At 39.3% G+C, this 25,184-nt stretch overlaps 2 protein-coding genes across 2 annotated transcripts; one reads left to right on the top strand and one right to left on the bottom strand.

Moving 5' to 3' along the window:
* Nucleotides 1-12,958: 12,958 nt before the first annotated feature.
* On the bottom strand, nt 12,959-18,569 carry LOC135651041 (sm-like protein LSM7). Its single transcript, XM_065170824.1, has 6 exons — nt 18,431-18,569; nt 18,082-18,138; nt 16,713-16,794; nt 14,609-14,680; nt 13,404-13,456; nt 12,959-13,274 (listed from the first exon to the last, which is right to left on the bottom strand). Exons 2-6 carry the CDS (start codon nt 18,082-18,084, stop codon nt 13,185-13,187), a joined length of 300 nt encoding a protein of 99 aa, XP_065026896.1. The 5' UTR covers nt 18,085-18,138; nt 18,431-18,569; the 3' UTR covers nt 12,959-13,184.
* Nucleotides 18,570-19,225: 656 nt separating this feature from the next.
* LOC135651066 (uncharacterized) lies at nt 19,226-23,294 on the top strand. The gene is made up of 12 exons (XM_065170855.1): nt 19,226-19,744; nt 19,883-20,085; nt 20,164-20,361; nt 20,499-20,570; nt 20,746-20,841; nt 21,108-21,187; nt 21,267-21,342; nt 21,533-21,746; nt 21,832-22,031; nt 22,155-22,260; nt 22,331-22,420; nt 22,509-23,294. Exons 1-12 carry the CDS (start codon nt 19,315-19,317, stop codon nt 23,291-23,293), a joined length of 2,550 nt encoding a protein of 849 aa, XP_065026927.1. The 5' UTR covers nt 19,226-19,314; the 3' UTR covers nt 23,294.
* The last annotated feature ends 1,890 nt before the right edge of the window (nt 23,295-25,184 follow it).

The raw sequence follows: 25,184 nt of genomic DNA on the forward strand, positions 1-25,184 counted from the left end.
TCAACCCATTCGGACCCTGATTTCTGCCAGGCGATTGAACCGCCCAAGGCAGGAGGTTGCACCGCCTGGGCTCAGTCTCCGAGCGAGACTGGGTAGTGCAACCGCTCCAGCCAGGCGGTGGCACCGCTTGGGCTCAGTCTCCGAGCAAGACTGGGCGGTGCAACCTCCCTTGACAAGAGGTGGCACCGCTTGGGCTCGGTCTCCGAGCATTGGCTGAGCGGTGCAACCGCCTCAGTCAGGAGGTTGCACCACCTGAGCTCAGTCTTTGAGCTCTGGCAAGAGGTGCAACCGCCCCTGATAGGAGGTAGCACCGCCCAGAGGCTCAGTCTTCGAGCTCTGCCAAGCGGTGCAACCGCTCCAGTCAGAAGGTGCAACCGCCTGATCCAAGAATTCCATGAATTGACAGTTTTGAGCTCCAAATTTGAACTGGGTTGGGGCCTATAAATACCCCACTCATTCAGCACTAAAAGAGCACTGAACACACACCGAAATCTTGATCTTGTTCTGTGATTTTTAGAGCTCAAAATTGTTGTAAAGGCCAAAAGTTCTTCTCCCTCTTTTCTTCCAAGTTCTGAGCTATAAAGAGAGGAGAGAAAATTCTGTAAGGGTTGTCTCCTAAGCCTGTCAAAAGGAGTGAAACTGTAAAAGGGTGGTTGGCCTTCGCCTATTGAAGGAAGGCCTCTAGTTGACGTTGGTGACCTCGTCGGTGGACGAAGCCAAAAGTGGAGTAGGTCAAGATTGATCGAACCACTCTAAATCTCGGTTTGCATTTACTTTGAGCATATTATCTTTACTGCAAACCTCCTCTAAAGCTTACTGCTTTTTGCGCATATACGATCGGGTTTCAAGCTTTGTACTTTCCGAATCAGCGTTTAGACGTAAATCTATTTTTTCGTACGATCATCATATTTCAGTTTGCGTTTACGTTTTGATTTCTATCATAACTGCAAACTGCCTTTATATCCTTGCTTAAACTGCATCTCGCCTAATCAAGTGATTTACGAATCAGCATTTAGACGTAAATCAGTTTCTTCGTACGAACGTCGTATTTCAGTTTGCGCTTATATTCTGGTTTTCATCATAACTGCAAACTGCCTTCATAGATTGACTTTTACATCATCTCACTTGATCTTAAGTTAAAGTAATCTTAGAATCGGCTTTCACACAGAAATCGTTTTTATCGTTCGAACGTTTTTTTTTATCGTTGAAAGATTTCCGCTACACTAATTCACCCCCCCCCCCCCCCCCCCCCTCTTAGTGCTCTTGATCCTAACAATATCAACTCGTGTCATAGGTGGTTACTCATACTTTATTACTTTTACTAATGATTTCTCAAGGTATGGATATGTGTACTTGATAAAGTATAAGTCTGAGGCCTTTGAGAAATTTAGAGAGTATAAGAATGAAGTAGAAAACTAAACTCGAAAGAGTATCAAGACTCTTTGATCAGATCGATGAGGTGAGTACTTGAGTACAAAGTTCACCTAGTTCCTTAAGAACCATGGGATTCTATCCCAATAGACACCTCCTTATACACCTAAGCTCAATGGTATATTTGAAAGGAGGAATCATACACTACTAGACATGGTATGGTCCGTAATGAGCTTTGCCGACCTACCCATCTTATTCTTGAGATACGCTCTAGAGATCGCAGCTTACCTTCTAAACAGAGTTCCAACTAAGTTGGTAGTGTTTGCACCATATGAGACATGAAAAGGGAAGAAGCCTGATCTTAATGTTGTTAAGATTTTGGACTGCCCTGCCCATGTTAAAAGACACAACCTTGATAAGTTTGAATCAAGGAAACTTGTAAGTATTATTTCTATCATCCCGTGGACCAAAAAGTCTTTATAGCCAAAAGAGCAGTGTTCCTTAAGAAGGAACACATTCCTGGTGGAGATAGTGAGAGAATGATAGAGTTGAGTGAGGTTGGAGAACCTAGCTCAAGCATCACTCAACAGCCCGAGCCTGTTCAAGTACCTAGCACATAAGTTCTGACTTTACGTAGGTCCGGCAGAGTATCCCATCCTCTTGAGAGATATATGGGACATATTAGAAGAGATAATGTTGAGGATATTGATCCTAAGACCTACGAGGAGGCTATTACGAGTATAGACATCGGAAAGTGGTAAGAAGCCATGAATTTTGAGATGGATTCTATGTACTCCAATAAGATTTAGAACCTAGTTGATGCACTTGAGGGCATTGTACCCATTGGTTGTAAGTGGATCTTTAAGAAGAAGATTGGAGTAGATGAAAAAGTAGAGACCTATAAAGCAAGACCAGTGGCTAAGGGGTATCGTCAAAGGCAAGGTGTTGACTATGACGAAACATTCTCACCCGTAGTCATGCTAAAATTCATTTGAATACTATTAGCCATTACAGCACACTATGATTATGAGATCTGGCAGATGGACGTGAAAACTGTGTTCCTCAATGGCAACCTCGAGGAGGAGGTATATATGATATAGCTTGAGGGATTCGTGTAGGTTACTTAGGTCCATTTATGGTCTAAAGTAGGCTTTCTAAAGTTGGAGCATAAGATTTGATGAGGCAATCAGATCTTATAACATTGTTAAGAACAAAGATGAGTATTGTATATACAGGATGGTAATTAGAAGTGCTATCACCTTCTTGGTGCTATATGTAGATGATATTCTGATCATTGGGAATGATGTAGGAATGTTATCTACAGTAAAGGCTTGGTTATCTAAACACTTTTCTATGAAGGACTTAGGGGAAGTATCCTATATCTTAGAGATTCAAATCTATAGAGACAGATCCAAGAGGATGCTTAGCTTGTCCCAATCTAGGTACATAGACATCATTATCAAAAGGTTTAGCATGAAAAATTTCTAAAGATGTCTTATACGGATGAAACATGGGATATCGCTTTCTAGGAGTATATCCCTAAAGATTCTTGAAGAAAGGGCAAACATGGATAGGATATCCTATGCCTCAGTGATAGGATCTATCATGTATGTCATACTATATACTAGACCTAATATAGCACATACTCTAAGTGTCACGAGCAGGTATCAAGCAGATCCAGGCTTGAAGCACTAAAAAGCAGTAAAGTGTATCCTTAAGTACTTGAGAAGGACTAAGAATCTTTTACTAGTATATGGAAATAGTAGCCTCAGGGTTAAAGGTTACATGGACTCGAGTTTCTAGTCCGATGTCGATGATAGCAAATCGAATTCGGGGTATGTGTACACCCTGAATGGAGGAGTAGTATGCTGGAAGAGTTCCAAGAAATATAGTACTATTGACTCGACCGCAAAGGCAGAGTACATTACTGCAGTAGAAGTAGCAAAGGACGGAGTTTGGATAAAGAAGTTCATCATAGATTGTTAGGACTCTAGCTAGAAGAGTCCTAATTGAGAGGGACATTCTGTTAGGAGGTTTTTTCTTAGAGAAGAATTAGGAGTTGTAAGGGAATAGGAGTCTTGAGTAGGAGTCCTATTAGGAGTTAGGGTTTAGAAGCCCTATAAATAGCCATGTATTCCTTCTCTTTCATAAGCAATAGATGAATCTTTTCTACAGCTTTTGAGCAGCAACTTGGAGGGAGGAACCCCTATAGAGTTCCAAGGAGGCCGATCCCCTAAAGAGATCAACCCTAAGTTTAGAATCTACAAGAGTTCTAACACCTGGTATCAGAGCAGTATTCTTGGCATCTCGCTGCCCTTCCATTGCCATCCATCAACCCTCCACAACCACTCAAAGTAATTCCCATAATTGCTTAAAAGATCATCACCAAATTCCACCGTCATCTCCACTACCGCAGATCATCCTTTGATCTCCCCGTGAATTGCAACAGGTTCTAGTTTCCTACCTTACTGCTGTTGCAATTTAGTTATCCCTATTCAAAAATCTAAAAAAAAAAAAAATTCGTTCCTATATTGCTGCAAATTTTCATCGTAAGTTGCTGAAATTTTTTTACGAGAATTCTGCTATCACAACTTACACCAATTTTCTTGCTGTTACTCTCGAAATTTTCTTGATTAAATTAGACATCCTTGCTGTCATATAAACTGAGATATTGCTGTCAATTTTCTCCTCAAATCTCTCAAATTTTTGTGGAGATTTCGTCGAGAAACCGCTGTTTCTTCGACGATAATTCTGCTCTTACAAGACAACACAATTCTGTAGCAAACTTTCACGGATTTCTATCAAACCTATACATGCCTTTAACCCGTCAACAAAAGAGAGATCTTAATATCATAGATTTGGAGTCATATACTATGGCATCTAAGGAGGCAATCAATGTAAAATTTGAAGCCTTTGAGGCACGAATGGAGGATAAGATTCGGACTCTCCTTACCGAATTCAGTTTGGGCTGACCACCAAGCCCGCACATCAAGGAGAGAGCTCTAACCAATCACATGATGCCCAAAGAGATGACTTCCAAGAGAGGGGAGGCTCTATGACTGACCCCAACTATTCGCGCATGAGAGTGGACTTTCCTAGATGTGAAGAAGGAGACCCAATTGGTTGGATCTCGTGCGCGGAGCGATATTTTCGGTACCATAAAACTACGAATGCATCCATGGTGGAAATTGCAGCTATACATCTTGAAGGGGATGCCATACAATGGTTTGACTAGTTTGAACACACTTATGGAGTCCTTTCATGGTGACAATTCAAAGAAGGACTACTGATCCGCTTCGGACCAACTTATTACGAGAACATTGACGGACAACTAGCAAAGATCCGACAAACCTCCACCATTCAAGAGTACCAGACTAGGTTTGAAAGGTTATCTAATCAAACTCGTGATTGGTCTAAAAAATAGTTATTGGGGACCTTTATTGAGGGCTTAAAGCTAGAGATCCGGGGAGAAGTTAAGGCGTGACAACCTTACACGCTTATGGCAGCCATCTCTTTCGCATGACTACAAGAGGAGCGATTGAACCATGAAGCCCGAAGGACTATGATCACTCCACGACCTACAATACTAAAGCCCTCAGCCCCCCCTACTATCAACCGAGTCCCTGCACCGAAAAGGTTAACAAGAGAAGAACTTCGGGAGCGATCTGCGAAGGGGTTATGTTGGCATTGTGACGAGCCGTGGAGCCGCGAGCATCGCTGTAAAAAAGGTAGACTTCTTATGATTGAACTAGTAGAAGAAGATGTCATTGAACATCTAAAAGAGAGCCATGAACATGAAGAAGAAGATATGGAAGAAGAGCTACAGCTGACCGACATTACGGCACACTCACTAGCTGGCTACTCAAATCCGCAAACGATGAAAGTTAGAGGCCTTCTCAAACAACAGCCGATCACTGTTCTCATCGACACGGGTAGCACTAATAACTTCCTAAATAGTAAGGTTGCTGCTCGGATGACACTGCATATTGAAGATTGCAGCAAGTTCGATGTAAAGGTTACCGACGGCAGAATCCTAAAGTGCGACCAAAGATGCCCGCAGGTGAAACTATTACTACAAGACCAAGAAATTATCACCGATTTCTTCCTCCTACCAATCGATGACTATGAGGCAGTGCTTGGTATAGAATGGCTGACTACACTATGTGATGTCTCTTTGAACTTTTCTAAATTAATTATGAAATTCTACTGTAAGGGCAAACAGATCATCCTACGCGGGAAGCGCGGAAGCAACGTTACCACTGTTTCGACCCAACGAATGGAGAAAGTTTTGCACAAGGTAAATGGTGGCTTTTTTATGCATCTTCAGCCACAACAAGAAGAGAAGAAAATAGAAATTGAAGATCAAAATCTTGCCCAATTGCTTACTGAATTGCCGACATATTTGCTGAACCGTTCGGTCTTCCACCTTCTCGGCAACATGACCATCGAATTCCAATCCTACCGGGCAAGCCACCAGCAAACACTCGATCGTACTGATATCCTCACCTCTAGAAAGATGAAATTAAAAAGATCGTAAAGGAGATGCTTGAAACAGGGGTGATTCGGCCAAGTTGTAGCCCCTATTCCTCACCGGTGCTACTTGTACGCAAGAAGGACGGAACTTGGCGGATGTGCATCGACTTCCGAGCTTTAAATGGCATCACCGTCAAGGACAAGTACCCAATACCAGTGGTGGATGAACTTCTTGATGAATTAAAAGGAGCTCGAGTCTTCACGAAGTTGGACCTCCGATCCGGTTACCACCAAATTCGGGTATGTGACGATGACATTCCAAAAACTACATTTCGCACACATAATGGCCATTATGAATTCTTGGTAATGCCTTTTGCACTCACTAATGCTCCTTCAACCTTTCAAAGTCTCATGAATGATATTTTTCGAAGCTTTCTTCGTAAATTTGTGCTGGTATTTTTCGATGATATTCTCGTTTACAGCCCTTCTCTTGAGACTCACTTTCAGCATTTACAGATTGTTTTGACGATCCTTTGGGAGAATACTCTTTTTGTAAAGCAACCAAAGTGCAGCTTTCTCCAGCAAAACGTAGAGTACCTTGGGCATATAATATCAGAAGAAGGAGTGGCGGTAGACCCAACAAAAATTGAGGCAATGCAAGGCTGGCCGAAACCTACAAACGTGAAATTACTACAAGGGTTCTACCACCGAAAATTTGTTAAGGACTATGGGAAGATCAGTGCACCACTCACTTCTTTACTGAAAAAAGATGCTTTCCAATGGTCGGACAAAGCCTCTGCTGCCTTCGACAAACTTAAAGCAGCCATGACAATGACGCCGGTGCTTGCGCTACCAGATTTCAATAGACCCTTCATCATTGAGGCTGACGCATCTGGAATCGGAATTGGAGCCGTTCTCATGCAAAATGGTCGACCACTCGCATACACTAGCAAGGCATTATCTCCCTCCCATCAAAACATGTCAGTATATGATAAGGAGATGCTTGTCATTGTACACGCAGTAACGAGGTGGAGACCCTACTTGATCGACCGGCGATTTCAAATTAAAACTGACCATAAAAGCCTCAAGTACTTTTTGGAGCAAACGATATCATCCCCTGAGCAGCAAAAATGGGTAACCAAACTTCTTGAATTTTATTATGAAATTATTTACAAAAAGGGGAAAGAAAACGTTGTTGCATATGCACTCTCACGGCTACCTGAACAAGCTAAGGTTTTAGTCATCTCCCTTCCTACCACCGGTCTCCTCGAGGATATTAGGGAAGAATGGAAGAAGGATCCAAAGATCAGCAACATCATAAAAAAATTGGAGGAGGATCCAAGTGCAATAGCCCACTACACTTGGGATTCGAGGGATCTACGTTACAAAGGTCGCATTGTGCTTATACTTGACTCCCCTTGCATCACAATCATTTTGCATGAAATGCACTCCATACCTTCAGCAGGGCACTCTAGATTCTTAAGAACCTACAAAAGAGTGAAGCAAAATTTTTATTGGAGAGGGATGAAAAAAATTATTGCTGAATATGTGGCACAATGTGATGTATGTCAACAGCACAAGGGTGAAACTATGGCAAATCCAGGGAAGCTACAACCACTGCCCATACCAGACTCAGTGTGGACTGACATCTCCATGGACTTCATTGAAGGGCTGCCATCTTCCAAAGGTAAAAGCACGATTCTCGTGGTGGTTGATCGACTTACGAAATATGCTCATTTTTGTGCTGTGAGAAATCCCTACACTACTGCTAGTATTGCCCAGATTTTCATAGAAAATATTGTTAAACTACATGGGATGCCAAGATCCATCATAAGTGATCATGACAGGATCTTCACTAGTAAATTTTGGACCGAGTTATTTCAGTTACAAGGCACCAAACTCAAGATGAGCACAGTGTATCATCCACAAACTGACGGCCAAACAGAGGTGGTAAATAGGTGCTTAGAGACGTACCTCCGGTGTTTCGCTAGCAACCAACCAAAAGAGTGGGCGAAATGGCTTCCCTGGGCCGAATGGTGGTATAATACTACATATCATTCATCTACAAAATGTGCCCCTTATGAAGCATTGTATGGTCGACCAGCCCCTGTGATTCCAAAGTATGTAATTGGCTCAGCCAAGATAGAATAGGTTGACCAAGAATTGATTGATAGGGACAAACTCTTACAACTGTTAAAAGATAATCTCTCTACCGCTCAAGCCAGAATGAAGCAACAAGCCGACACACGACGAAGTGAAAGAGAATTTTCAGTAGGAGATTGGGTTTATCTTTGCCTACAACCATATAAGCAACTCTCTATCAACACTCGAGCCTCCATGAAGCTATCCCCACGTTTTTATGGGCCCTATCATATCACAGAGTGTATTGGAGCCGTGGCGTACAGACTTAAATTACCTGAGGATGCCAAAATTCACCGTGTCTTCCACGTATCATGCCTAAAGCCCAAGTTGGGAGAACACGAGTCACCCCAGATCCAACTGCCCAACACAATTGAGGATGGAGTTATTCAAGCCCAACCACAAGCCATCCTCGATCGCAGGATCGTGATGCGTCGCCGACATCCCTCTACTGAAGTACTAGTGCATTGGAATAATCTACCACTTGAAGACGCCACATGGGAACCATATGAGGAGCTGAAGACCCGGTTCCCTGAGTTCATGGAATCTCAGCCTTGAGGACAAGTCTGATTTGAAGAGGGCGGGTCTGTTAGGACTCTAGCTAGGAGAGTCCTAATTGAGAGGGACATTCTGTTAGGACTCTAGCTAGGAGAGTCCTAATTGAGAGGGACATTCTGTTAGGAGGTTTTTTCTTAGAGAAGAATTAGGAGTTGTAAGGGAATAGGAGTCTTGAGTAGGAGTCCTATTAGGAGTTAGGGTTTAGAAGCCCTATAAATAGCCATGTATTCCTTCTCTTTTATAAGCAATAGATGAATCTTTTCTGCAGCCTTTGAGCAGCAACTTGGAGGGAGGAACCCCTATAGAGTTTCAAGAAGACCGATCCCCTAAAGAGATCAACCCCAAGTTTAGAATCTGCAAGAGTTCTAACATAGATCTAGGAGTCGTGTTAGGTAGTGAGAAGTTGATTCTCTTATATTGCGACAACAACGGAGCGATTGCTCAAGCGAAGAAACTCAGGTCCCATCAGAAGTCTAAGCACGTTCTAAGGAGGTTCCACCTGACCAGAGAGATCGTGACCTTAGGAAATGTAGCAATAAAAAGAGTTCCATCCAAAGATAACATCGTAAATCCACTAATAAAGCTGTTGTCTCAGATTGTCTTTGAGCGTCATAGGAGTCTGATGGGGATTAGACACAGATGTGATTGACTTTAGGTCAAGTGGGAGATTATTAGTCATAGGTGCCCTGCAATCCAATCACATGAGTGATGGCATATGTGACTTGACATGCAATCTTTTGCTTATTATTATTATTTTATATTTTATTACTTTATATTGTCTATTGCATGAATATATTGTGATGTCCATGGATCTGTGCAATAGGAATCGGATCATGATGAGATTATAATAATGATATCGATTTGCCTTTAAATATAGATCCTAAATAATCCCGGTCATAGGTTACTCGAGAGGGACATCGAGATAATCAAACAGATTTGTGTGTTGTATACCCATCCATATGATTAATACAGTTGGTCTCATAGCTACTCATGTGGGGACACTAGGGCTACAATGCAAGTGCTCATTGGAGAATGAGTTCACTGATTGATCCGCTCACGGAATATTGGATGGTTGATGATACCTTATTGTCAGACAGTGATTCCATCGTCCTAGTAGTGTATCTAGTCCTTAAACTTGAGATACGAAGGATATCCTATATTAGTACTCTACTCTTTGATACCGGACTTATAGGTTTGGAGGTTCCAAATCTAGCACCACCGGTCATGGGGAGTGGTAGCTAATCTTACGAGGGTCATTAAGTATCGTTAGAGGATCATCTGCTTTTGGCATCATGAGAGGAATATCTCATATGTTCTTGCTCAAATAAATCTCTAGCCAAAGTCATTCGGATTGAGAGAGAAAGAGTTCTTTAGGAGAATCCGGTTAGAGTGAGACTCGTGTAGAAACTGTATATGCCTGACAGTACTATGCTTGGTATATGATCTATGGGATATTAAACGGATGAGGGACTATAAGTACACGGTAACTAAGGATAGATAGGTCCAAATGATTGGATTCTCCTATATCATTTGAGGACTACGGCGTAGTAGCCTAGTACGTCCGTAGTCGATGAGTCGAGTGAATTATTATAGAGATAATAATTCACTAAACCAAAAAGAGTTTTGACATGTATGACTCATGGCTAACTCGATTTTATGCCTAGAGGATCACACATACATGATAGACATTGCGACGAGTAGAGATTCGAATGTGAGATATCCGCCGAAGCCCCTATCTTATTGGATATCTAATAAGCCCCTAAATTATTGGATCCTATGAATAAGATCCAATAATAGCTAATAAGAGATTATTGGGTAGAGACTTACTAATCTAAGAGAAATGAGTAGTTGGATGGAGATCAAATACCTAATATGGTAGGATCCATTAGGGTTAAGTTGATAGGAGACCTCTATAAATATGAGGGAACCAAATGCCCATAGGTTAGAGGTTCTTTTTAGTTTCATCCTCCTATTCTCCTCTCCCTCTCCTCCTCATACTATAGCTCATATTTGGGGCATGTGGACAGTAAGAAGGGGCAGCCCCTTCTTGATTATGTGGTGCGCGTGATGAAGAGTTTTAGGTAACGATTTGAGGAGCATCTTCGCAGCCCCTACCGTGTGGATCACCACTAGAGAGGAGAAAAGTTGACCTTATTTATCCTCTCCTATAGATCTGCAGGTTTTCAAGAATATACGATCTTCCTAGGTAATTCTCTTATGTATAGTTTTTCGGTTTCTCATGTTTTTTTGCATACCAACTTTTACATAACGATGAAACCTTCTTTTTTGTGAGAATTCTTGGATTTTTATTTTTTTTTCTTCCGTTGCACATGTGATGTCACCCTAGATTTCTCAATAAAGAGGTGGTATCGAGTCGACATATTATAAAAAACGAGCCCCAAACGGATTAGTGATGACTCTATAATTGATATTAAATGCATACACAAAATACATATCAGAACAATGGATAATAGACTTGCATGGGACAATTAGTGAAAAAAGATTATAAATCAATCTAAAAAATAATATTTATAAAATTGAGGATGATAAAAGTTGAGTTATTGCTATTGTTCATATGATAAAAAATAAGATATTTTCTTTTAATATTCATAATGGTAATCATTCTTGTTTCACTTCAACTATTAATCATTCTTAAAAATAAAATGTACAGATTAAAAAAGGTATTATATAGTCTAAAACAAACACATAAACTTTGATATAGTCATATTGCTGCATATTTGGAGACACATGAATTTGAAAAGTATACCTATGAACATATTTTATTTGTAAAATATGGAGAGACAGGGATGACATTAATTGTTTGATTATATGTGGATGATGTTATTTATATTGATAATGATGTTAACATGATTAATGAGTTTCAATCTTCTGTATAGACAAAAATTTAATATGACCAATTTAGGTTTGATAAAATATTATCTTGGACTTACAGTTGAGCAACAAGATATAAGAATTTTTATTTCTAAAAAAAGAACACTAGTGAGATTCTTGAATAATTTAAGATGGATAAAAACAAGTATATTAGTAATCCAATTGAAATAAGTTTGAAGCTTAGTTATGCTAGTAGTGGCAAGAAGATTAATAGTACTTTTTGCTTATACAAATAGATATTATATGTGGAGTCAGTTTGATCAGCAAATATATAAAGAATCCAGCATAAGTTCATCTCTAAGCATCAAAGAGAATCCTTTATTATCTGAATGGGAACTCGAGATTTGACTAGAATTACTGATAGTACTTATGCAGGTGTCTTGATAGTGGAAAGAGCATATCTAGTTATGTTTTCTTTTTAAGATATGTAGCGACTTCTTGACCCTAAGGATTGAGATTCGAATAAGATATGGCAACCAAATTTTTTATGATAATTCTTTAATCTTGAAATTATCCAAAAATCCAATCAATCATGTTAGAAACAAGTATATTGATATCACTCCGCAAGATATCAACTAAGAATAAGGTGATCGAGATGGAGTATTATAGAAGTGAAGATTAAAACATTTTAGCACTTGTGAAGATTACTTAAGAGTTTCAAAAAACAATAAAATTAATGAAGGATGTTAGAGATTGTAATTTAAATTTGATTAGAATTAGATTGGGAGTTTAAGATAAGTTAGAAGATTGTGTTTAATTAGGAGTAGGAGACTCTTGATCTAAGGTTGGTTTAGGGCAGGATGTTTGAGAAAGTATTTTGCGAGGGCAACTTTAAGAGTAAATAAAATTATTTTTTTCTTTTCTATCTTCACTTCTCAACCTATGATTTTTTTTTTTTTAATATCTTTCTCCCAACAAATGATATCAGAATTTTTAAAATTTTTCTAACAATTATAATCCTCCAATTTATTTTCACATTAAATATGGGCTAATATTACCATTCACATTAAGGTGGATCTTAACATTGAGCCAATGAGAAGTTGATTAGAAATTAATGAATCAATTCCGTATCATCCCTCGTTACCCAAGACTGTTTGAGGTTTGTGCATGATACCATCCTTTCCTTGCCCTTTTTCTCTACATGTTTCTTTCTTGTTCTTTGCATCCGATTTATCATCGAAAGGAGGCGCAAGCCGCAACCACGCTTCTCGTCTGTCATCCTTTCCGGAACGTGCCTCGGGGCAGGAACGAACATTCACCGGAATGTGTCCACGTGAACAAAGAAAGGGGAACCAACAACCGTGTGACGGCACCATATTGTTCATGCCATACCTTCTTCGAATTGTTGTTGTACATATCATTTCAACAAGCATTGTTTTCATAAACAACTTTCTACGGAACAGGGCTTCGATTTCAAAGTTCCTTCGGCTGCATCTACCCGACACATTACAGCTTGTTCAGCATTCTCAACACAGTTAAGCATCCACGCAAATTGCTTCCCTATAGCAAAAGTTTCAAGATGATATGAATAAACGTGCAAGTTATTGGATGCTTCCTTCTCAAGCAAATTATATATATCCGAACAAACTGGATGACCATCAGTATTTAAGTGTGTTTATCCAGACGTGTCAGCATAGCATGATAATAATACTCAATCTTTTGAAGTGCCTCCTCCTTATCAATATTTCTAACGCTAAAGTCAGGTAATACCAGATTTAGATGAGATTGCAACTATCATCAACCATTTCTAATTAGGCTCCATCTGGCTGGACAAAAGGGTTAGCAATTTCATCTGTACCATCTGTCGGTGACACCAGCATTACTGCTGTTCCTCTGCATATCTGCAAAAAAACGATACAACAATATTGAAGATAGCCAAAAAAAACACTCAATGAAGACAGCAATAAGTATAAGAGTGTCGGGTACTCTTAAACCACAAGTGGTAATGAAGGTCTCTACAGCATACTTACTATTAGGCCAAGATGCCTGGTTTGATCAGTAGTCTTCAATGGATCATCAGGATCTGCAACAACAGAATAAGAACAAAATAGCATCATTTCTTTTATATCTATATCAGAAGCAAAAAGATTTCTCACCTGGATGTATCATTCAATAAATGCTTAAACAAGAATTGTCGGGAGAAGCTAATCATGTGCACATACAGAAAATATATGTTGCTGTGGATTCACTAGATACAACAACAAAAATAAGCCATAATAACCCAGTTAATTGTGGTCGGTAACACTCAACAAGAAAAAAAGGTCTTCTCTCATCGTTGAGCTGCGAAGTGATTAGATCAGCTTTTAAAATGTGCACTATATGATGGCGAGTCTTTGCGACATGATGGAAGTTATCTTTTGTGATCTGGGTGATAGGGTCTAAGTTACGAAAATAGCTTCTCTATTTACAGGAGTAAAGATTGTGTAAATTGATCGTTGTTAGACCTCACATCAGTAGGAGCACTTGGTCAGTTGTTTCACTATAAGAGAACTATTCAGCTGCTGTCAATGATGGCACTTAATAAAAACAAAAAAAAGAAGATAAATATTGTCATCCTAGAAATAGCAAAATTAAACATGCAAAGTTGTGATACAAGTATAGTCAAGTTTGATAACCTACAACAAGCCAAAAAGCATAACAAATCTAGCATATGGACTTGTCTGTAGAAACATGTAGAATAAAATCAACTACAACGAGCCAAAACAGTGTGATCTGAGGACTCTTAATGTTTTAATCTTCAACCTCATTTATGTAGGCATACAAGATAACATGGCCATGGATGTCAATAAATCAAACAATGATAAACTGATCTAATATTCTAGAATCGCAAGAAATCCAGTAGCTTCTGTAAACACTTTGAATGACCTAGAATTCAACTACAACGAGCCAAAACAGTCTGATCTGAGGACTCTAAATGTTTTAATCTTCAACCTCATTTACTTAGGCATGCAAGATAACATGGCCATGGATGTCATTAAATCAACAATGATAAACTAATCTAATATCATTCTAGAATCACAAGAAATCCAGTAGCTTCTGTAAAGGAGCACTTTGAATGACCTAGAATTTGATAAAGTATATGATGCAAAAGATCAAGAGAGTGCAACCTGGGCAGAACAGTTATAAGTGCAAACCTCAGATGACTTTCTGTTAACATGACTGGAAATGAATTTACCTCTCAGAAACTCTGTCGCTTCATCAAGCACCAAGTTTAGCAGCTGATCATAACCTTTTAAAGTTCCTGTCACTGAAGCAAGACAAGTAATCACCAAGATTATATGGGTTCAAAATAACATTATACTCAAAGCATAACATCATAAAGAAGAAGTGCTAGAATACAATCATTATTCCAAACTTTAGACATCCAGTTTAGCAAACATCTACCAGGTTCACTCCTCATACCACCATTAAGGTTTGCATGCAGCTAACAAATACCAATTTTCACAAGGAATGTTCTGGGGTTGGATTCAGGTTGTATCATTAGGAGACATATTCAAATTTATAGACCCATGATGGGGAGTGACACCCTGGGCTCTGGGTTGGGTATCAGATTTTTACACATCGTCAGGTATAGATTTAGGGTCCATATGAAACTCAATAAGGTTAATGGATCCCAATTGAAGATTCCTACCTAAAATTCCATACTGGTTTTCTGGTTGTCAAGCTCCATTGGCATCCCTAAGTGACATTTTCTATCATTACTCTGGCAACTTACTGCCCTAAATGGCATTTTCCATTACTCTGGCTACTCTCTATTCAAGAAATGATTAAAATCTTAGAAGAAATGCAGCATTCTTTCCAGAAGAGCACATTTAACAAAAATATTGGAGTTGATAAAGCGAACATGTAGAGAATATTATCAGACTTATGGAAGAATTAGATACTGACATGACCATGAAATTAAAAAAAAAAAAAAAAGAAGCAAAAAGGTGCTCATCATTGTTATCTATGGAAGAATTAGATACTGACATGACCATGAAATTTAAAAAAAAAAGTTAAGCAAAACGGTGCTTATCATTGTTATCTAGATCAACAATAAAGTCAACATCAGTATATCGCTTATTTCTCATTATCTGGCTGTGTCAAGAGCAAAGGCAACACTCACTTAACTAAGTCTTATTATTTGCCTGCTCCCTGCCAAAATGCTTTTAATTTTGGTAGACCATACCATGATGAAGCCTGAAACCACATGGGCCTTTGTTCCCAAAAAAAAAAAAAGATTGTATCAAAAATTACCTTTTCAAGATGGACAGTGACTTGTAAACCAATGTCAACTCATGCCTATATCCTTTATAGGAGTGTTACAATCATTCATATTCAAGCCTCTGGTGTCATCATCATGATCATCAACATATATCATGAAATTCCCTTGTAGCAGATAGCATGTAGAACACATTCAACTATATATACAGTGGTGACTCAATCTAATGACACACCCATATAACATTACAACAACAAATCGGTAGATCTTCCTATAGGAACAATAATCTGCACTGTGACATAGTCATAGATTAATTATAGTTTCATACTTATAGTCATCTCCTCATATCACATTGAGTTTGCCCACAAAAACAATCAAGGAACCATCTCAAGTCTTTACACACACCTGCTGTGGAAGGGCAAGTATATTATAAACTCAGCACTCATCATCTTCAGATGAACACTCAAGAAAATAATACCTATCAGTAAAAAAAAAGTAATAGTAAATCGTATGGCTACCTAAGATTACAGACATCCCAGAAAATATTTTTGCAAATGCATTAACTTGCAAGGCAAACTGTTGTTCAACTGTACCAAAGTACCAAAGAAAAAGGACATGTCAAGAGAAATTGCACTTCATTTGCATTTGTTATATATATATATATATATATATATATATATATATATATATATATATGTACATATATATATATATGTACATGTACATATATGTACATGTACATATATGTATATGTATATGTACATATATGTATAAATATATATGTACATATATATACAAATATATATGTATATATACAAATATATATGTATATATACAAATATATATGTATCTATACAAATATATATATATATATATATATATATACATATCTATTATTGATTCTTAAGAATTCCCTATAAATAACATTGATTGACTAAAATTGAAAATATCGTCCACTCCCATGACTTGTTTTAGGGATTACATATTAAACAATATAGTAACAAATACATGCTAGAATACAGTGCATTATTTGAACAAATTGAAATTAAGCAAACATGAAGAAGTATAGATAACAAACCTTGTCTTCCCCCGGTTAGCTTGACCTGGACACCCTTGTCAATGAACTTTGCCAAATCCAAAACTGTTTCCTTCCTGCTTGACTAAACAAGCAAAAAAAAAAAAAACTGATTATTGGATATAAATGAAGAAAATCAAAGCAAAGATCATTACCTAAAGGAATAAAGAGAATTTTGATAATTGGACAAGATAGCAACACAGTTTACTTGCATTGATACACAAATTGAGAACCTGACATCTATTCATCAGAGAATCTTCTATGAAAATTTCATGTGTTAGTTTTGCAATGTGCAAATGCACATAATATGTCACTCAAGCAAGTACATTTATATGAAATAATCTATTATAAATTTACTGCATTCTTTATTTAGGGCAAAATTGATCAAGAAGAATATTTAATCAAAAAATTAACGTAAGTTGTCAACTTCAAGCACCATATAGGAATACTCGGTTTGGTTTCCGAGTCTCCCTCCTGCAAGTGGATTCATTTTGTTCAGGGCATGAGGAACTAACTGGCAGTGCCTCTAAGGTACAGAAATACTACCAACACCGCACATCTCCAGAAGCAACCACAGACGAGAGACTATGACTTATATATAATTGTCGATGATGTAAATTCCTTAGTTATACATAACAATCAGATTAAATGAACATATCAACCACTTCAATTTCAAGGATGGAAAAAACAAACTATTTTTTCAGTGTTATCATCAATTTAAATAGATATATCTCAACATGTAAGATTAGTGAAGACAATTATACATGAGATCCACATTTTGTAAAAACAAAAGTGTACGGGAGGCCTAATTTGTCCTGTGGAACCATCAGATGCTCCACCAGAAGAAATAATTGCTTAGGTTAGAAGTAAGACCATGTTATGGAGAAAATTATGCCTTCATAATGTCTACCTTCTCACTAGTAGGTAAAAGCTAGTTTTATGGCCATGATATAGTAGTAGAAGGTCAACCACCACATACATAGTATCCACCTAAATCAAATGTGACGGTCTCTATTCAGTAAAAGTATTCCATGATATGGTGAAACTGTCAGGAAAAGAACTTTTTCTATGCTACCTACCTCGTGAGAAATTTAACCAAAATTAAACTAACCACAGTGTGAGAAGGAAAAAGATGCTGTTCACTAAGTTCACAAATAGGTGACATATCAACACCATAAGACTTAAGGTTCCCAATACGTTACTATTTCAGATAATCAATTTACATATCCGGACAAAGGTATAATAATCATTTTAGTAGATCATCGCTTTCACGATAACACTACCATCATACAATAATCTGTCACTATAAGTTTAACACCAGTGTTGCAAAAAAAAAGAACAAAAATCAACAACTAGAACAAAGTATTCTTACCATCTTACACCACAATCTGCCCTCCCAAGTTCACCTTCACGATCACTCGCTCAAAAACTACACAAACACATGGAGTCAGATCGCGTCCTAGAGTCAGCTCAAGAAGCAACAAAGAACATGCAAAAGATCTCTCGAAACCCTAACCCTAGCGACCAAGCATACTGAAAAATCGACGACATATTATATTTCTAAACCATGCAGATCACAAGAAGATAAAAGGGGGAAGAGTAAATTTGTGCAGTAAAGTCAAAGATTCACAAAATCCAATAAAGAGATATCAAAAGGGACACAGATCATGATCGCGTGAAGAAGAATGGAAGAATAAGAGTAGATTGGAGAAAAAATTCACCTGTCTCAGTTGAATTTGAAGATCTCAGGATGGGTTTCGAAGGGGGCGAACTCTGGGTTTTGCGGCTCCACACCGATACAGATTTCCCGCTTGGAGCAGAGAAGACAATTGGTGGTAGGGCAGAACACGAGCCCATATGTGAGTCGGTAATAGCAATCGGGCCTTGCCTCGCCAACAAACATTTGGGCTCCGGCCGTTTTGACCCGGAACCGATTTATGACTCGGTTGGTTGTAACTCCGATCCTAATTTTGAATAGTAGTAACATTAGGCAGAGACCAAATCCATGCAACATTGTTTGTGTGTGTGTGTGCGTGCGCGCGCATGTTTAAGGGAGGCAGAAAGATTCAGAAGCGAGGAGAAATTGGCTGAGAGATAGACGATGCAATTGGTTGATTAGTTAGAGAAAACAGAGGAGAAGCCGAGCGAAGTGGGTTGCTCTGCTTTTGGAGTGGTCGTTTAACAACGGGAGCAGCAGTAGCTTCCCTCAACTGCAGGTGAAAACTAGCAGTAAGTTAATTGTAGGAAATCGCAGGAAACGGTCAATGTGAGTGATTTCTGGAGTCGGTAGGTGGTGGCTCTCGTAGACGCACGGGACCTCATGTAGGTCATTACGTCGAACGGTCACTGGGCGTTTGGTTCTAGAGTAAATACAGGAGCGTCAATGGGGGGAGCTATATAAACAACACTGAGGCACTGACCTCCTCCGTCTTCACTCCTCTTTCTGGTCAGACTTCTTTCTCCTCTTCTCCTTACAGCTCTGAGAAAGAAGGCCAAGATGAGAAATCTCTTCGCCTTCGTTGCACTCCTCGTGGCGCTGGCCGCCGTGGTCTTCCCTCCAGCTGCGGCCAACCAGTGTACCAACGTGGTTTACAGCTTCGTCCCCATGGCCGCACACTACAAACAGGCCACCCTCGGCCATAACAACACCTTGAAGACGGAGTTCCTCTCTCGCTACCATCTGAATCCGAGCGACGAGGTGACGTGGATGAAGTTGCTCCCGCGGAAGGCTACGCCGCCGGAGGTCACTGAGCTCGACTGGGCCATGCTGGGCCGAGGCGTGAGGCAGCCCGGGCTGACCTCGGCGGCCGGCGTAGGCAGCAGCAAGTTCTTGAAAGAGATGTCTCTTCATGATGTGCGTCTCGATCCAAAGTCCGTTCACGGCAGAGCCCAGCAGACGAATCTGGAGTACCTGCTGCTCCTCAATGTGGACCGGCTAGTTTGGAGCTTCCGTAAGTTGGCCGGCCTACCGACACCCGGCAGACCTTATGGAGGATGGGAGGAACCTACCGGGCAGCTCCGGGGTCACTTTGTTGGTAATTAATTCACTCGATCAGACCATCCTTGTTATAAATCCACATTATAGTTAATGTCGCTTCAATCTCATGATAGTATACATGATGTTTTATAGTCACATATTTATACTATCATCTGATTGAAATAACTTTCTGCAGGGCATTTCATGAGTGCAACCGCGTTAATGTGGGCAGCAACTAAGAACGAGACAATACGTGAGAGAATGAACGCAGTAGTTGAGGCACTTGATGAGTGCCAAAGGAAGATAGGAACTGGGTATCTTTCAGCTTTCCCTACGTCGGAGTTTGACATCTATGAAGAAGTGCGATACGTATGGGCTCCCTACTACACGATCCATAAGGTACATGGACCGTGGTTTCACTAAGAATGCACATGTACACACAGGTTTTACTGATTCATTGCTGAATGTAATGTACAGATCATGAATGGACTGGTGGATCAGTACGTGAATGCCAACAACGTTAAAGCACTAAAAATGGCGGTCTGGATGGCTAAATACTTTGGCAACCGTGTGGCAAACAATATCAAGAAGCGTTCTATTGCCTGGCACTGGGCAGCCATGAACGAGGAAACTGGTGGCATGAATGATGTCCTCTACAGGCTATACACAATCACGGTACATGTCGCTGAAGATTTCATTGTCTGCTTACAATAACTTGTCAATGAGGATCTCGTTGTAGGATTCTTGTTCCTTCTCTGGACCTCTGGCAGAAGAGCCGATTGGCTTACTAATATGAACTGATGATGATGCAGAGAAATAAGAAACATTTGGTGCTGGCACATCTTTTTGATAAACCATGTTTCCTCGGACCACTTGCAGTGCAGGTAACATATGTCCTCAATCAAACTATTTATCTTACTTCTCTGTCCACTTCTTTTATATTTTTCTGAGAAAAGATAAGGCTGCTGATATCATATTTCACAGCACAAGAAGTCCTTTCGATTTGAGGATTGCATGCATGCATGATGTTACAGAAATTGAGGGTAACTTGTTTTGCAGGCCGATCTCCTTTCCGGACTACATGGTAATACACACATTCCAATAGTGATTGGGGCTCAGAGGCGATATGAAATAACCGGAGATATACTCTATAAGGTACATTTTGTCACGATTGATGGATTAACTGGCTTATTAATTTTATTTGATTTAAATTACTGATTAAAATACTTAAGTTAAATTTGATAATAATATACTCATCAGATCCTTATAAATCAATTTTAATCTTGTCCACTTTCGATATGGAACTAATCAGGAATGTTACATATTTAACGATAATATTAATTATAATGTTATAATGTTATATGGATCTGTATATGAGTTTCTCAAATCCTTTCTTAACCTCATGGAATCTTAAATGATAGGAAATTGGAATGACATTTATGGATATCGTCAACTCCTCCCACGGATATGCGACGGGTGGAACGACTGTTGATGAGCATTGGTAAATAAATGGTAGTAAATATTTGTGCTACGTTGAAGCTCCATTACATCTCGATGTTTGATCTCATTTGTACGTGCAGGAAAGAACCGAAACGTTTAGCGAGTTACTTGCAGACGAACACTGAAGAATCTTGCACGACCTATAACCTGTTAAAGGTTTGTCACACTTGCACATGATGAATATAATCCTTACAGTATGTAATAAATAATAAATGCACTTCACCTGTAAAGTATAAAGAAAGTTGTAGAGTTGGGTTACTATATTTTTTTATTTCTAGTTGCTATGGAGACCAAAATCTCGAAATCTAATCAAAGCTAAAAGCAGTCATGTGTAATAATAATACAGGTCTCACGCAACCTGTTCAGATGGACAAAGGAAATGGCATATGCAGATCACTATGAACGTGCACTAACTAATGGAGTCTTAAGCATTCAACGAGGAACGGAGCCAGGAATCATGATGTATTTTCTCCCTATGAACCCTGGAGGTTCAAAAGCAGTGAGTGCTCAAGGTGGCTGGGGAACCCCTACTGCATCATTCTGGTGTTGCTATGGAACAGGTTTTGCTGCCTTCGCCTACATTTGAACTTGAGGCTTTTCTGTTTACTTTCGTGGCTTGACATTTCAAATTCTCTTCTGTTTCAGCTATTGAGTCATTCTCGAAGCTTGGTGATTCCATCTACTTCGAGGAAGAGGGTGATACTCCAACGTTATATATCATTCAGTTTATCTCCAGCACCGTTAATTGGCTTTCAGGAGAACTGGTCCTACAGCAGAAAGCACAGCAAGTTTCTTCACTTGATCGCTACTTCCGAGTTCAGTATACGGTTTCTACGACAAACAAGGTAAAGAACTCCACTTCCACTTATGTAAATAATTCAGGAGTAATATATAGTATTGAGAGGGAAAGAAACAAGTTTAAGGTGATCATTATAGCTCTGGAACTTCGATCAAGTTTTATTTTGCAGGTGGTATCTAAAAATTCCACGCTGAACATTCGGATACCGGTTTGGACTTATAATCATGATGCAGTAGCTACGATAAATGGACACACAGTAGCAGTACCTCCTCCAGGTATCAACTTGTTGTTTGAAGTGTTGACAAACTTTGAGAATCTAATCCAACTGTTTGCTGATGAATGCAGGAAATGTTCTATCCGTCAACAAGAGCTGGAGCAGAAAAGACCAGTTGACCTTGTCATTGCCAATTGGGTTGAGAACAGAAGCCATTCAAGGTCAGTTGCTGAATGCAACCTGTAGCTTGTTATATCCTCCCCAAATGCTTGTTATTGGGAGACAACCTTCAATTTTCTATTTCTGCAGATGATCGTCCCCAGTTCTCATCACTCAAGGCATTGCTGTTTGGACCATACCTTCTTGTTGGGCTCAGCTGTGGCACATGGGATTTGAGACCCCAACAAGCCAACCATAGGCTCTCAGATTGGATATTGCCTGTTCCACATGACCATAGAACAAGGCTTGTATCTCTTACCCAGGAGACTTCCGATGCTACTTTGTTCCTTTCGAATCTAAATGCCTCCACCTACGACAAGAAGCGCATGCTCACCATGGAAGCATCACCGCAACTTGGAACAAACGCAGCTGCCCAAGCCACATTTAGACTTGTTTTCGGGAACCAGAAAGCATCACGATTCCCTTCCCGGAAGAGCATCATCGGCAAAATCATCATGCTTGAACCATTCGATCTCCCAGGAAAAGTAGTGCAGCACCAAGGGCCCGGCAAGAGGCTCGTCGTTGCCGTTACGTCGAGGAATTCTAACACTAGAAAGGCATCAAAGTTTCTGGTGGTTGAAGGATTGGATGGGAATTCGAACACTATCTCGCTGGAGTCGGCGAGCATGCCTGGTTGTTTTGTACATCACGATCGCTCTTCGAGCAATGGTGTTAGGCTTCTTTGCCAAGCTAAGAAAGCCGGTCGCCGCGGTGCTGCGCTCGGGAGATTGGCAAGCTTTACTCTCAGGGAAGGTCTGAGTAAGTATCACCCTATCAGCTTCACGGCAAGGGGAACCAGAAGAAGCTTTCTGTTCCAGCCATTGCTGGGCCTTAGAGATGAAACGTACACGACCTACTTCAACATTATAATTTGAACTCCAGCTGGTTGACTTCCCAAGACCTTTTTACTTGTCTTTCTCCTCCTTCTCCTCTCTTCTTCTTAAACTAATAAGTCATGCTCGGTTGTAGTTTTTGAAGTGTTGACTCCGGAAAACTAATTTTTTATAAGCTCTGGTTTCATATATAAATTCTGCACCTTTGAATTATTTCTCCGATTCTTATTAATCCAATTGATAACAAATAGTAAACCAATTTCGATTTTTTTTTTCAAATTTGAGAAAAAGAGAACAAAAAAGAAATTGTGATTTGTGTAACAAAACCAACAAGCCACAGATCTTTTCCGTGAGTTGGATCTTTTGTTGGTAACGGAGAGTGCAACAGCAGATTAAATCGAGCATTAGTATCGTTTGGTAAACCGTACGATCTAATGGCGACAGGAGGGTAATCTCGGGATTTGGGCATCCAATCGCTATTGAACTCATCCATCCATGTTTGTCCGGCTGACTTGTGGGCAGAGGCTAGGGTTCATTTCGGCAGAGAGCAACGGCGGCGACGACAAAGAAGATGGTGGAGAAGGCAGGCAAAGGGAGGAAAGAGGTGGTGGTCACGAGGGAGTACATGATTAAATCTCCACAAACGTTTGCATGGATGTAACCTCACTCTCTTTTTCTCTGTTGCTTCCCCATGCGTCTGTTGTGTTTGATGAGGAGCGCAGCACGCGTCATTGATTACCCAAAGTCGCTACGGCATGACGATCTTCTTACATCTACCATTGCCGCATCTTAAGTATTTGTCTTGCCAAGAAACCGCCACTGTCTTCTCTGATGACGAACAAGATCTTTTTGTGGTTATTCACTGTTTTAGCGACGACCTTATATGGTGCGAGGTGGTATCAAAAATGGGGTTTGACTCCATGTGGTTCCAATCACTTCGTGGTATCAAGAGTTATAACAAGTGGAATTTTGTCTTAATTCGATTCATTTCTGAAGATGACAAAGCCCATGGATTGATGAATGTTCAAAACGATGTAGACTTAAATGAATGGTTGTTATATCAATTAAAAAATTCGGAATATTAACAGTTTTAATTATTTATGATATTTTTGTTCTGATATTAAAGAAAACGTCAGTCATTATAACCTATTTAATTCTTTTTTACTTGTTAAGATGTTCTGTGGCAAGCAAATTTTAGAATTCTTAATAGCTTTTTGTACACTTTAGTAATGACATGAGAGTATCTAATTTGTTATAATATGCTTATATGAATCTTACTTATGGTTGATGATAAGATATTTTTTTTAGCCAACAATATTGTCTTATAATCTTCAACTCAATCAATTCAAATATGACAGCTTATCAACATATTCCCTATACTAAGTTAAAACTGTTTCAATATGTTTTTCTTCATGACTAAGTAATATATTAAAAGAGTTGGTTAGTGCAATTGTAAAATATTTAATTTTAAAATTTCTTATGTATAAAGGGTTTGTTTCATGTACTAATACTTATTTTGATGTTTAGGGCTTAGAAAGGACTTTTTAAAAACTAATGATATTTTGGTAGAAGCTCTTTTGGAGTTCTCCCTTAAACTCTATATCTCTTGGATACTTCCTTGAGTAGTGAGTCTTTTATTTTCAGTTCTGTATCCTTATTTAATTTCCTTAGGGTGGTGAACTTTTTGTATCCTTTTATGATTTTAAACTTGGTGGTGAGCTATTTTTCGATCTTATTGAAGTATTATCATGAGTTTATACATTTTCTATCCGTAAAACTGTACCATCAGGTTTTCTTTCGAATTCTATTCTACTTTGCCTCTAATTCTACGTCACACTGGTATCAGTTTGGTATCAGAGCTAAAGGTTAAAGATCATGATAAGGCGAAATAGAAAAGATATAGTTGGTGAAGGTAGTTGTCATGAAGATGATG

Source organism: Musa acuminata, chromosome BXJ3-10 (genome assembly GCF_036884655.1).
Source record: "Musa acuminata AAA Group cultivar baxijiao chromosome BXJ3-10, Cavendish_Baxijiao_AAA, whole genome shotgun sequence".
In the NCBI taxonomy this organism is placed as follows: Eukaryota; Viridiplantae; Streptophyta; class Magnoliopsida; order Zingiberales; family Musaceae; genus Musa; species Musa acuminata.

What these genes read in the sequence shown, in the direction of transcription:
- LOC135651041 (XM_065170824.1), bottom strand. An exon ending in AGCGACAGAGTTTCTGAGAG is followed by an intron (nt 13,457 to 14,608) that starts GTAAATTCATTT and finishes CTGTTGTTGCAG; the next exon opens with ATCCTGATGATCCATTGAAG. An exon ending in CCAGGCATCTTGGCCTAATA is followed by an intron (nt 13,275 to 13,403) that starts GTAAGTATGCTG and finishes GTTTTTTTGCAG; the next exon opens with ATATGCAGAGGAACAGCAGT.
- LOC135651066 (XM_065170855.1), top strand. Translation starts at nt 19,315, where the DNA reads ATGGCCGCACACTACAAACAGGCCACCCTCGGCCATAACAACACCTTG. An exon ending in CCGGAGATATACTCTATAAG is followed by an intron (nt 20,842 to 21,107) that starts GTACATTTTGTC and finishes CTTAAATGATAG; the next exon opens with GAAATTGGAATGACATTTAT. An exon ending in GAGAACAGAAGCCATTCAAG is followed by an intron (nt 22,421 to 22,508) that starts GTCAGTTGCTGA and finishes CTATTTCTGCAG; the next exon opens with ATGATCGTCCCCAGTTCTCA.